The following is a 13,478-nucleotide window of genomic DNA, read 5'->3' as shown; positions in this document are numbered from 1 at the left end:
GGCAGGGGTCTGCAACCTTTTCTCTCAAAGGAGCCATTTTGCCCAATCTCACCTGGATTAAAGTCCTTCCAGAGCCAAAAAACAACAACAAAAAAAAAAAACTTCTCAATGAAGACAATACAGTGTATACATTTTATATAGTTAAAATAATTTAATGAGTTAATGGATTTGAAAGGCTACAAAAAAATAACTTGAATTTGATAACACAGGACAATGTCGGTCAACACACGCTAATTTCTTGCAACATATCAAGCATGCATATTAAGCCGGCATGTTGGCAGTTAAATAAATGTTTCCCCACACAAATGCAAATTCTATTTTCTTCCAGAATAATCCTTTTGTTAGTTCAGTTATCTTACCAGGGATTTAAAAGTTAAGCTTAGCCACAGGTGTAAGGAAAGTTGATGGTCTGTAAAGGTTGCAGAAGGTGAAGTAGGAAGGTGGAGTTATTGCACAATGTGATTTATTTTACTCTTTAATCATCAATGCCCTCTGAAGGAGTTAACAATTCATTATTTTAACGTTTTTTTTTCTTTTTCAAAGCTATAGGGAGCCATTGCAAAAGAGTCAAAGACCCACATGAGGATCGAGAGCCGCAGGTTGCAGACCCCTGGTTTAGGTTTAGGGTTAGGCCATTTTTAGGGTTATGGTTAGGTTTAGGGTAAGGTTTAGTCTTAGTCACGTGACCTAAACTGGCCAAATAGGGGCGCTGCGTACGGATAGAATGTTGGTATATTGATACGGCAACCGTACAGATAGCCACTGCCTATATCTATTAATTTGCATTTAATTATTATTATTATTATTATTATTATTATTCACTTAATTTTAATTTTTGGCAGGTTTTAGTCCTCCATAGTAGGGGACACCAGTTGAATCGTGGACTGGTTCTTTTATTGTGAAGGTGCAGGGTGGCAGCAGAGAGTCAAACCCTCCAGCTTTACACTGGTGTACTTTTCATTAGGCAGGAAGGAGACACACACTGTAGTTTATTTTATCAAAGTGTCATGTTTTCACCACTGTCGGCCTAAAGACACGCCATGAGCTGCTCCGTGTGCTCATAATGCGGTGGAGGAGAGCAGAGGACGTGAACACATCGCCATCAAACGCACTTCGGATAAAAGAGTGAAGGACGGACCGAGGAAGGCGGAACAAGTAAGTTAGTTTCACCCACCGGCGGCCTTTGATCCGCCGCCCGAGGAAATAATGTCTTCATACTAAACTCGTTACATTCCTGATAACTGTGTGATTTACTGTGTCATTTACGGCGAGGATGTGTCTGTTTTTGTGATGCAACAAGTCTGTCGTAGTTATTTTCTCACCTCCTCCAAACTTGGTACAGACGTCATGTGCCGCCGCAGTTTTAATCTGCGTCTGAAATGTCGGAAAGAACGCGCTAAAAAAAGGCGTCAGAATACGCCCGGTGCGAAGAAAAAGCTGAGTTATTTTGGTGAAAAGGTTTAAACGAGGCTATAAATGTGTCATTGTTTGGGAACGGAGTCGGTTTTATGGTGTTAGACCGTCATTTCATGGATTCCCCGGTGTCACGGAGGATTTAGTGACAAGGGTAGGAAATGACCACACCGACCATGTTTCATCATAGACCTGTCATTTACACACTGCCACGAGCACAGCAGACAGGAAAAGTCCTATATTAAAGAGAATTATAAGCAACAGATCGCATATTTATGTTAATTTACCTCAAACTTGTTTCATATTTAACTTTGAGCTTAGTTTTAAACCTTTTATTTACTACTTTTATCATGAAAAACTTACTCATTTTTTAAATTCAAAACAATTAATTTTGTTTTATTATTATGACAAACCGATTATGCCCACTTTATATATATATGTGTGTGTGTGTGTGTGTGTGTGTGAGAAAACGTAGACCCTTTCATGCCTGGCATCCACAGAACTTTTATTATTTTATTTATTTATGTATTTATTTTATTGAACAAAAAGGCACCTTTCACATTTCTACAGATCATAGACCAAAAAAAAAAAGATATATGAACCAAGAGGCCAAACAACGTACCTAAAATAAAACAACAAATTGGGCTATTAAAAAATATAATATTTTCAATATTTTCAATAAATGAAGCAAGTCTAGAGACATTTCTGTCATGAAGAAGTGATAAAGAATTGGCTAAAACTTTAAGCTTGTTCCTCTGAGTAAAGTTAGGCTTGGATTTAAAGAAATTACATTTATGAATATTATATTTTCCTCACAAAACAATTATTATTTTACCAATATTGATATCAATATTGGTCCGATATCAGCCAGAAAACGAATATTGGATTTTATCGGACTGCATCTAAAATCTCTGATATATATTATGTTATATTTATTCAATTGTAGAATACTGTAGATATTATGTTAAAGGTTAAAATATGTAACTAATTGGTTAATAATAAAAGGGTCAGTTTTTCTCATACCTACTGTTGCTGACTATTGTTCTCTGTTTGAGTAGCATCACTTTATCAAGCCTTTTCTAACATTCCACACTACAAAATAAATAATAAAAGTATGTACGATTCGTGCTGATATCGGTATCGGTCAATACTGGGTGCAATATCGGTATCGTATCGGAAGTGAAAAAGTTGTATCGGGACATCCTTGAAAACAATATAATTCACACCAAAATCAATCTTCTAATCATTTCCAAACAAGTTAAAGTTCACATCTGATACAGTGAACATATTAAGTTGAATTCATTTTGATTGAAACCAACTCTGGACGTCACTCCAAAAATTCTGCACTTTGTCACACAAAAACAAAAGATGATCCCAATCCTCATTCCCGACTTCACAAAACACACAGTGACCAACATCCAAATCTCAATCTCACAAGATCAAATGCAACAGTTTTGGCTTCAATTCAGATCTGTTACATTTTCTAATGAATTTCACAGGTCAATTCAATGCCAACTAAACTTTTTAAAGCTTTTTTTGCTCAGTGACATGTGGCAGCATGAGGTACAGTAGATGGCACACATCCCAGTAGCAACCAGGGTTATTGTCCAAAGCCTCGCACTGCTTCCACTGGTTGGCCTCCTGTTGCATCTTGTTGCCAAGTGCTGTGTATAATAACTAAAGTGAGGCTAATGAATCCAGCCTATCGAGTGATTCTACAGTAAATATCATCTCGAGATGGTAACATATATAAAGACTAGGGGTGTGGGGGAAAAAAAATCGATTTCACGATATTTTGCGATTTTTTTTTTTTTTTTTTTTTTTTTTTTTTTTTTGGTGCCGATTTTTTAAATCGATTGTTTGTTTTTTTTTTGTTTTTTTTTAATCAATATTTTTTGTGTTTTTTTTGCAATATTTCAGTGGTTACAATGCTTTCAATGGTTACTTGATTCACTTGATTTCATGATGGCAGTGTGTAACACTGCATTTTCTTTTTTTCAGTGAAAATGTGCCAAAACACTAATCATAAATAATAAATAGGATGTTTTGAAGCAAATAGTTTTGACTCAATTTATCCTCTGAATGATCAATATCTTCTGATGAACATATGCAGCAACTAGATTTTTCATCTCTATGTTTAATTTTGATATTAACTGGGTAGAATATTGCGATATCGCGATAATATTGTGTCGTGACATGTATCGTCCTTGCCAACACTCACCCCTAATAAAGACATAGTGTAGGCCTCCATAGATCAATATAAAAGATGTAAAATCTTTGTTTTGAGCTTCACTGTGAACACTCGGTTCATTGATCATTGTCGGAAAAGTTTCACGCATTGCACTGTGGGATGTGGAGTCTCGTAGATGGATGCATATAAGTGTTTTTACTTCATTCGTTCTTGTGTTTATTTGCCAGACAAGGAGGACAGTGATTTGCTTTACACCATTTTTGTTCTAGTTTGTTCTCAGTGACATCACCTCGCCCCATGAGACATTTCATTTTGTTCGCATTTGGATGTTCTCAATGTAAACCCCAAAATAAACATCCCCCATATAGTTTTGCTGCAACACCAAAAACGTGTTGGAAAGTCACATTGGCAGAGTTTTTGGGGGCAAACGCAGGAAGTAAGAACACTTCTACACATCCGTCGACATGGCAGGACACCACATCCCACAAAGCGTTGCGCAAAACTTTTCCAACAATGTTAATTTACTGATTGTTTATTAAAACAAACTTTCGACAGGCAATTTCACCCTTTCTCATTTTTTTTGGACCAATTATCATTAAACAGAAAATGTTTAAATCCTCTTCCTACACTTGCAGGATCCCAAATACTGACAGACGGTCCCTAACAGAAGATCTACCCTGCCGTCTGATTGCTTCCCTTCCATCTGTAAGCGAACGCAAACATTCAATCAAGTCACTCACTGCCACCACATGCCACCATGTCCATGGCCCTGAAACAAGTCTTCAACAAAGACAAGACGTTCCGGCCCAAGCGTAAGTTTGAGCCAGGAACGCAGCGCTTCGAGCTGCACAAAAAGGCTCAGGCGTCCCTGAACGCGGGCCTGGACCTGAAGCACGCGGTTCAGCTGCCCCACGGAGAGGACCTCAATGACTGGGTGGCCGTCCACGTAGTCGACTTCTTTAACCGCATCAACCTCATCTATGGCACCATCAGTGACTCGTGCACAGACCAGACCTGCCCCGTCATGTCCGGTGGCCCCAAGTACGAATACCGCTGGCAAGACGAGCACAAATACAAGAGGCCGACCGCCCTGTCGGCCCCCAAGTACATGAGCCTGCTCATGGACTGGATCGAGGTACAAGTCAACAATGAGAACATCTTCCCCACCAATGTTGGTGAGTGTCAAATATAAATCTGACTAAAATATACAGTAGGTATTTGCTTCAACACAGGGGTGTCAAAACTCATTTTAGTTCAGGGGCCAAATGCAGACCAAGTGGGCCACAGATTTTAGGTGGAAAAAGCAAATTCACCATTAATGTGCCTGTTTTGCACTTAGTATGTGAGTATATCTGTCACTGCAGGATCTTCACTTAAATTTCCCTGATTTTGGGGATTTGGGGAAATTACGCTGAAGAATTTGAGGAAAATTTGCCAGATTTTGAGAAAAATTGAGAGTTCTTTCAACAAAATGAATGCCGTCATGTGATGTAAGAACTAGAAAACTGAGCACTGCACATTAATTGAGTTTTTGGACTTTAGAGTGCTGAGATACTGTATCTACTACTGAATTAGTTGGTTGTTTACAAAATGTTTAATTGTTTTTTTCTTTAATATTTACTTTCTCGAGCGGGCACAAGAACTCCTTCACACAGATTTATTGTGCTGATCATTGCTTAGTGTCACACAAGACAGAATAGCATCTTTAACATAATAAAAGACCAATTAAAAACAACCTCTTTCAAACAAAGTTGTTTTTACTTTTGAAGGTGTAGAGATCGCAGCAGCTTTCAAACAATGAAAAATGAAAGAAATGTTTTACTTTTTAAGGAAATCATTACATTTGACCCAAAAAGTGGTTGTGAACGCCTTTTTCAGCTCAAATTATTATTCTACATATTTCTTTGTGATCATTATTCAGCCCTATTTATTGTTTTTAAGACTGATATCATTTGTTAAACCTCCAAAAACTGAAATAACTTCAATTGGCAAACTCTATTAATTTATTTATCTTCTAATAAAGATTAATTTTCTCTGCAAATTTCTTCTTTCTTTCTTTTTTAATTCTTCCGATTAACTGGAATAGGAAAAAGATGGCTAAATAATTAAATATTTATTTCATATCTCAATCATATTTACTTCTTATTTGGTGCTGCAATGTTTGTATATTTAATTTATTTTGTATTAAGTAGTGTAAAAGAGTAATCTAGATATCAAGGGGCTAATTTCTTTAATAAATGTCCCTAAATATAAGATTTAGACATTGAGATCTTTGTTTGTGTGACTGATAAAAGTGAGATGCAGATAGATTTCAGCAGAAATCCAAAGCCTCCACGGCCACATACATGAGATTAAGTTGCAAATGTTACAGACTGGGTTAATCTCTCCAGTGGCATTCTCGCTTTTCTATCATCTCGATGGGTAAGCCTGGCTCTGTGGCTCAGCAGCAGCTGACTAACTACACAAACATCCACGCCAAGGATTTAAGAAAATGGGTCAGACCACGTTACAGTAGAGCTTTGAATAGAAACGACTTCTGACGCGCACACACACGTCCTGCAACAGATTCTTCAACTACTATCAAATTAGTCAAGTTAAAAGTCATCAGGCTTAACCTGGATCAAATGGACAAAGTGCGAATAAATTCCTCTGCGTAGCATCATCATCATTAACGTGTGTGATCGACACATTGACTCTGTTTGACTCCCAGGTACTCCCTTCCCTAAGACCTTCATGCAGGTGGCTAAGAAGATTCTGTCTCGTCTGTTCCGGGTGTTTGTCCACGTCTACATCCACCACTTTGACCGCGTCAGCCAGATGGGGGCGGAGGCTCACGTCAACACATGCTACAAGCATTTCTATTACTTTGTAACTGAGTTTAACCTGACGGACCACAAAGAGCTGGAACCCCTGGTGAGTTTTACAGGAAGAGCATCTTTAACGTGCAGATGAACAGGTTAATTTAGATGTTTTAGATGCTGTTGTCAAACTAACCACAGCTGCTGGAAGTGGTGTGTGTAACAACAACAATACACTGGCAATCAAAATTATGCTTTAGAGGTCATGTTGTATGCCAGTAATGCTGTTGCTAGGTATTTTCCTCCATAACCGATTTCGGCTGCTGATTTTCTTGTCTCGATATTTGGAGTCGATACTACTTTTGATCCTTCATTTACATCATAAAAATGACACAGTGATGATAACAAATGGTACGAGTCTCAATTTTTGAAAAAAAGAACATTTATTGAAATTGCCAAAGATGAGTGAGAACGACAAGTAAAAAATATTTAACAAATATTAAAAACAGGTGATGTAGAACAAGAACAAGTAAAAATATTTAACAAATATTAAAAACAGGTGATGTAGAACAAGAACAAGTAAAAATATTTAACAAATATTAAAAACAGGTGATGTAGAACAAGAACAAGTAAAAAAAATTTAACAAATAATAAAAACAGGTGATGTAGAACAAGAACAAGTAAAAATTTTAACAAATAATAAAAACAGATGATGTAGAACAAGAACAAGTAAAAAGTATTTTTACTCTCTGTAAATAATTTGGTTTGTGAACGCCCAATGCCCATACACGTAAAAAATGCAAAAATCAGCCGATAATATCGACTGGCCGATGTATCGGTCTATCACTACGCTACAGTTTAATTCAGGGGTTCTCAACCTCGAGGTTGCGAGACACTGGGAGGGGGTTGCCAGATGCCTTTAAGAAACTACATATTTTCTTTAGCAATGTGAGCTTTTTTTTTAACCCTATTTCTGCAACTACACCAAACTTACCATATTTTCATCAGTTTTTGTTGCATTTTTGCTACATTACTCCCATTTCTGTCATTTCTCCATCAAATTTTAATGCATTTTCTTTCACTTTCAAGACATTTTCTTGCACTTATAAACCCTTCCCACCACTTTTCCCACCTAATGTCACATATTATTGTCACTTTTAACCTCTTCACCATATTTCATGCTTATTTTTGCCAATTTAACCACATTCACGATTTTTCATGCCCATTATTTGTCAGTTCAAACTAATTGTTCCAATATTGACGCTTTTTTACCAATTTTTCTGTCAGTTTTTGCCCACTCTAATTTGCAACTTTAAACCTATTTCTGATTAAAACAAGGATTTACATTTTTAAGATGACTTTATACTATAGTGCAAATAATAAAATTCCTGGATAACAGTGGATTTTATTCAGATCCAATAAATAAATAAATGTGGTTATCACAGATTCATAGAACTGTATGTAATGTGTGTGTGATCAGAATAAGATGGTATGCTAATTAAATACTGAAATAAAAGGTAAAGAAAGACAAATTGCGTGTATCTAAGCTCTAAATTTAATCAAAATTGGTGTGTTAATATATATTCTGATGATTAATGGTGAAGAAATGTATAATAAATATAAAGAGTAGGCAAACACAGAGGAAATTCTTCATAACCTGATGCTACACTTGTGATTTTAGTTGATTTTTATTTGATTTGATTTTTTAATCACGACAACAAGCATCCTTCAAAATCCAGGTAAAAGAAGTAGAACAATCTAAAGTCTATAGATAAAGCATGAGTCCAGGCCCACTAACAGGTGCAATGTTTAGTGGTGTGTTTACTCCCTGGTGGGGCATTGGCTTTCCTGAGAAGGTCCAGAGTCCACAACCACAGCAGACTAATGACACACTGGCTGACCACTCCTCCATGATCCCACATAATCCTCTTTGTTGTTGAGCACATGTACATATCCACCACCAGGATGATACCAGTGACTTTTACCTCAGGCGCGTAGATCAGCTGTTTGCTCCTGTAAACAAAGTGGACAGATCTGCATGAGTGTAGATATGAACATTTACCAATTTCTCATAGTAGGAGAACCTGATTTATTCTGATGACCGTCAGTGAGCAGTGTTCAGACTCTGATTACACCAACTGTTAAAGTAAACAGCAATATCACTATATACTACATGTGTTTATTAATGTTATTTCTTTGCTTGCTCTCTGACACTTAATTAAATAATAGGTTTACATCTTAAAACTTAATCCACATAAAACAATTAGTATTAATATTTTTTTTATTGATGCAACGTTTCATTCATCAAATGACTTCTTTTATGATTTTTTTTTTTCTAAATGTTTTTGATTAGATAATGTTTAACGATTCACAGAGAAAGCATCTCAGGCTGATTAGTTTTCATCCCAAGAAAAAAGTGACCATTCTGAGATCAGCATTTAGGCAGCTGTCAACTGTTTTTCATATGCATTCTTTTTTTCTGTTCTTTTTGGAGTCCCGTTGTATAATTATCTTTCATTTTATGTTTTTGTCGTATATGTTGTATTTTTTTCTGTCATTTTTGTTTATCATTTTGTGCATTTGTTGTAATTGTACATGTTTTTTAATTTGTGTATTTTTTTGTCGTTTTGTATATTTTTCTGATATTTCTTTAGTTTTTTGTGCATATTATTTTATTATTTATCGTTTCATATATCATTCTTATTTTTGTGTGTTTTTGTAGTTGTGTTTCGGGAGTAATTCTGTGTGTTTTGGGTGTAATTTTGTGTGGTTCTTGCTGTTGTTTTTTGTATTTTTGTTTGTTTATCTTGTGGGCCGCACAAAACTAGACCAAGGGCCGCATATGGCCCCTAGGCTGCCACTCGCCGTTGTCTGATCTAGATTATATCTTTACCATTAGAGTAATTATTATTTGGTTCTACTACTACTGAGCATCTGCGACTCACTGGTTTTTTGTGTATTCCTCCATAGAAACATTCCCATTTAGCTTGTTTTTTGTATGTGTGTGTGTGTGTGTGTGTGTGTGTGTACGTGTGTGCGTGCACAGAAAGAGATGACCTCCCGGATGTGTCACTGAAGGACCAGCTGAGAAACCAACTGAAACCAACATGCATCCGTCCATCTCGACCACTTCAGAAACACAGCAAACAGAGTCTATTTTTATATTTAAGTACTGTAATCTATTTTACCCGGATACTGTAGGTCTAAACTTTTGTCCTGCGTGGCAATCTGTTTCCTTTTTAAAGAAAAGTTTTAAGACATTTTATGAGAGCACAGTATTAAGAGGTGTATGGGTGTAAACCTTGAATGATTTAGGTTGCATCTCAAATCATTCCACAATGTTTAAGCTTTTGTTTTTTCTCTTTAAAATGATCTAAATCTAGTCTGATTTCTTATTGTAATTCTTTATAGTCACAGTGTTGTTACAATAAATGAGTTTCTACTCTGTCATTGGTTGAGTTTATTTTAGAAAGTGTCTATTTGTACGGTTGCAGTATGGACAACCCCCGGTGCTATTGGTCCGGTTACCGAAGTACAAGTACGTAGCGTCTTAGGGTTAGGTTTAGTCTTAGTCACGCGACCTAAACTGGCCAATGAGGGGCGCTACGTACGGATAGAATGTCGTATACTGATGATATGGCAACCGTACGGATAGCCACTGCCTCTATTTATTGGCATACATTGGAACAAGCGACATTGTGTTCACACAATATCAAAAACGACACCTAAAAGCATTTATCTAGGCAAAAAAATAGTTACGTAAACAAAGAAAAGACAGAATAAACCAAAGCATGAAGAAGTCAAAACTTAAGCAAGCAAGACTCCAAGAGATGTGAGTCCAGGGGACTAATGGAGCCTGTCATAGGTAACTTATTACAGAGCAGCACATGCAGTGAAGTACGACCTGGACCCAATGTCTCTTTATTTTCTTTTTTGCCAACACACAGAAAGACAATAAGTTGAATGCACTAAAGTCAGAAAGGACAAACCACAAGGAGAGAAATTGGAAGAAATGCAGGATATCAAAATGTAGTAAGGCTTTACTAAATTATATAATGTACTTTAAATTTTTTACCAGTGTTGTTGTAGATGATTGTCCTTCTTTAAAGAGCAGGAAGGATTTCAGATACACGTTGACCAGTCTGTCCCCATATCTCCATACCCCATTACCTCCCCGTAACCATCAACACTTATATATACATATATATATATATATATATATATATATATTAGGGAACACCTATTAACCATTAAGTAGTTGCTTATTAGCATTAGTAACATATTGGCTCTTAATTCGTCATTAAATACTTATTAATGCCTTAGTCTCGCAGTCAAAACAGAGTTAGGGTTAACATTAACCCTAACATATTGAGATTGTAATTCATATACAATAACTTCCTTACTTACTACTAATAATGAATCATTCTGAGATTATTGAGGGAAAACTCTTTGTTAATGGCTTATTGGTTGTATAATAAGGTCATGCAGAATAAGGCATTAATAAGTACTAAGAGTCAATATATTAGTACTTTGCATGCTAATAAGAAGCTAATTAATGGTTAATAGGTGTTCTCTAATATAAAGTGTTACCAAATAACCCAAGTCTGAAAGAACAAACAAGTTGGATTTATTAAGCTGTTTCTTATTGTAACAGGCAGGATAATCTGCTCTAACACAGTGGTGTTGCTTTGTTTATTTCCTTCAAGATATTAAAATAAATGTCTTTCTCCTCTACATTAAAAAAAAAAAAAAACAAGTACAAAAAGATGAATGAAAAGGAGCAGAAAGAAGTCAAATTTATAACATCTGCCCCCGCCATAAAAACATGAATTACATTAAACAAAGGCAAACTGGAGCACAATCATTGTCACAACTGATTTGAAACCACAATAAAGTTACACGTCATATTTCTTCAACATAATACATTTCATATTGTTCTTAAACATATCCTGATATGATCTTGATAATATCGATACATTTTTTTTTTTTTCCATAGTCTGAACCCCCTGAACTAAACATGCACCTTTCTTTTGTTACTGTTCTCAATTTGTGTTTTTTGAATATCTCTATTCCTTACAAGTTATAATTATGTGCTCTCTATTATTATTATTATTTTATTTTATTTTTTTTTACAGATTTGTAGTTAAGTCAGATACGGAACAATCAGTGAGTTATAAACTATATACAAGGCCTTTTGATTAGGGGTGGGAACCTCACGATACGATATATGTGATACAAAGCTCACGATAACGATTATCTCACGATATGACGATACAGCGATTATGGAAATATTGGTCAGAAATAAATCTACGATAATCTATGACATAACAATAACAAAAAAAAAGATTAAGTGAAAAATTACAATTTGTATTTTATATCTCTGAAAGACAAGAAATTGAAAAAGTGTCCAATGAACAGTGACACTATTTTAGTGCAACTTTTCTGTAAATAAGTGTCAACATATCAGTGTAAATGAATAAGTATCTCCAATAGTGCTTTCTGTAAACAAAAAAAACAGTGACACCATTATAGTGCAGTATTCCAGTAAACAATATATTGGTTCCTTCAACAAACAGTGACAACATTTCTGTGAAGACCTACCTGCACATTTTAGTGAAAAAGCAGAAAAGGTTTTGCAAATAATAAAATAAATCTTAAATAAAATTTAAAAAAAAACTAAAAATCAATACTTAGCGCGAGCATATTGATAATCGATCGTGCAAAAAATATTGTGATACATCGCCGTAATGCGATATCGTCACACACCTACTTTTGCTTTACCTTGTGGAAAATAGCTATCATTTTGGATAATTTAACTTTGGTGTAATCTATTCGTGTTTATCCATTATCATCTATCATAACACCAGACGTTGATTTAAGATTTTGTGTTAAAAAAAATAAAAATGTAACTTAACTTACTAAATACCTTTTTTCAGGTGTTTGAATCTCCAAGGCCTACGTGTGTGTGTGTGTGTGTGTGTGCTTATCTTCACTACAGGGCTGTAACAGTATAGCAGGCCTTGTGTTGATGGAGGTTGCTAGTTCGACTCTTTGGGCCTGTGCTGCAGCTATCAGGCGGGCTCTCAGATGTCAAACCTACATGTGTTTGTAGCTGATACTGTTGGTGGCTCAAGGTCACACGAGACTCAACTCTCACGTGCCAATAACTGAGCTGCATTATGGCCACCAGGGGGCGCACAGGCCTCAGAACCAAAAACCTCCTCCAAACCAAACATGCACTTCCACTTCTAATATCTGGCCTGATTAAATGTCCTGAAGTGGGGAACCAAGGTGTGCTACTTATTCGCCTGAGCTGGTTATGTAAGAAACAGGTCAGACTGTACTGGGATGGAAACACAGAGAGGTTCTGTTGTGAATGAACTCTAGTCGAGAACACGCCTGAGAGAAACATGTTGTTAGGCTATTTTTATTCATCATAAAGGACAGTGTTGTGTAAAGAAAGGGCAAAGATCTTACACAAAACAATCACCGAGAAGGAAAGAATCACAGAAGAAAGAGTTCACAACATGAGTGTCACGTGATCCAACTGCATGATGCATAGATGTTGTTGCTTTACATAAAGTAGTTCCCAAACTTTTATTTTCTGGTGTACCCTTTAGCCTTTTTTTTCGACTCACATTACTTCCATGTTATATCGTAAATACCATCATAATTGTTCTATGTACTGAATATGTCAACATGGCTCCCCTCAGTCAATCCTGTACGGAAGCGTGTTCGGGCTAATTTTGGAGGAGAAAATATGGGGGCAAATCAAAAATAACGTTGAAATATTGAGATTAAAGTTGAAATATAATGTCAAGATTAATGTCGAAATTTCCCATTCATCGATACACAGCATTTTGTAGACGGCCAAAATCTGCTATTTGTTGTCATATGGTGAATTGGCCCTCGTCAGATTCTGTAGATTTGACTTCATTAGCAGACCTTCGACTTTTATCACAATATTGTATTTTGACTTCATATTGGAAAATTCGACTTTAATCTCGACATTATATGTCAACTTTATTCTCGAAATTTCAACTTTAATCTCAAAATTTTGACTTTGTTCTTTATTT

The 13,478-nt window shown here is 35.9% G+C and overlaps 1 protein-coding gene across 1 annotated transcript; it reads left to right on the top strand.

Annotated features, from left to right (window-relative positions):
• The first annotated feature begins 929 nt into the window (after positions 1-929).
• On the top strand, positions 930-9,852 carry mob3a (MOB kinase activator 3A). The gene is made up of 4 exons (XM_028445678.1): positions 930-1,155; positions 4,240-4,779; positions 6,315-6,517; positions 9,449-9,852. Exons 2-4 carry the CDS (start codon positions 4,362-4,364, stop codon positions 9,476-9,478), a joined length of 651 nt encoding a protein of 216 aa, XP_028301479.1. The 5' UTR covers positions 930-1,155; positions 4,240-4,361; the 3' UTR covers positions 9,479-9,852.
• Positions 9,853-13,478: the final 3,626 nt, after the last annotated feature.

Source organism: Gouania willdenowi, chromosome 4 (assembly GCF_900634775.1).
Source record: "Gouania willdenowi chromosome 4, fGouWil2.1, whole genome shotgun sequence".
NCBI lineage: Eukaryota > Metazoa > Chordata > Actinopteri > Blenniiformes > Gobiesocidae > Gouania > Gouania willdenowi.
Note: the sequence above shows the minus strand (reverse complement) of the source record. Positions and strands in the feature narration are given on the sequence as shown.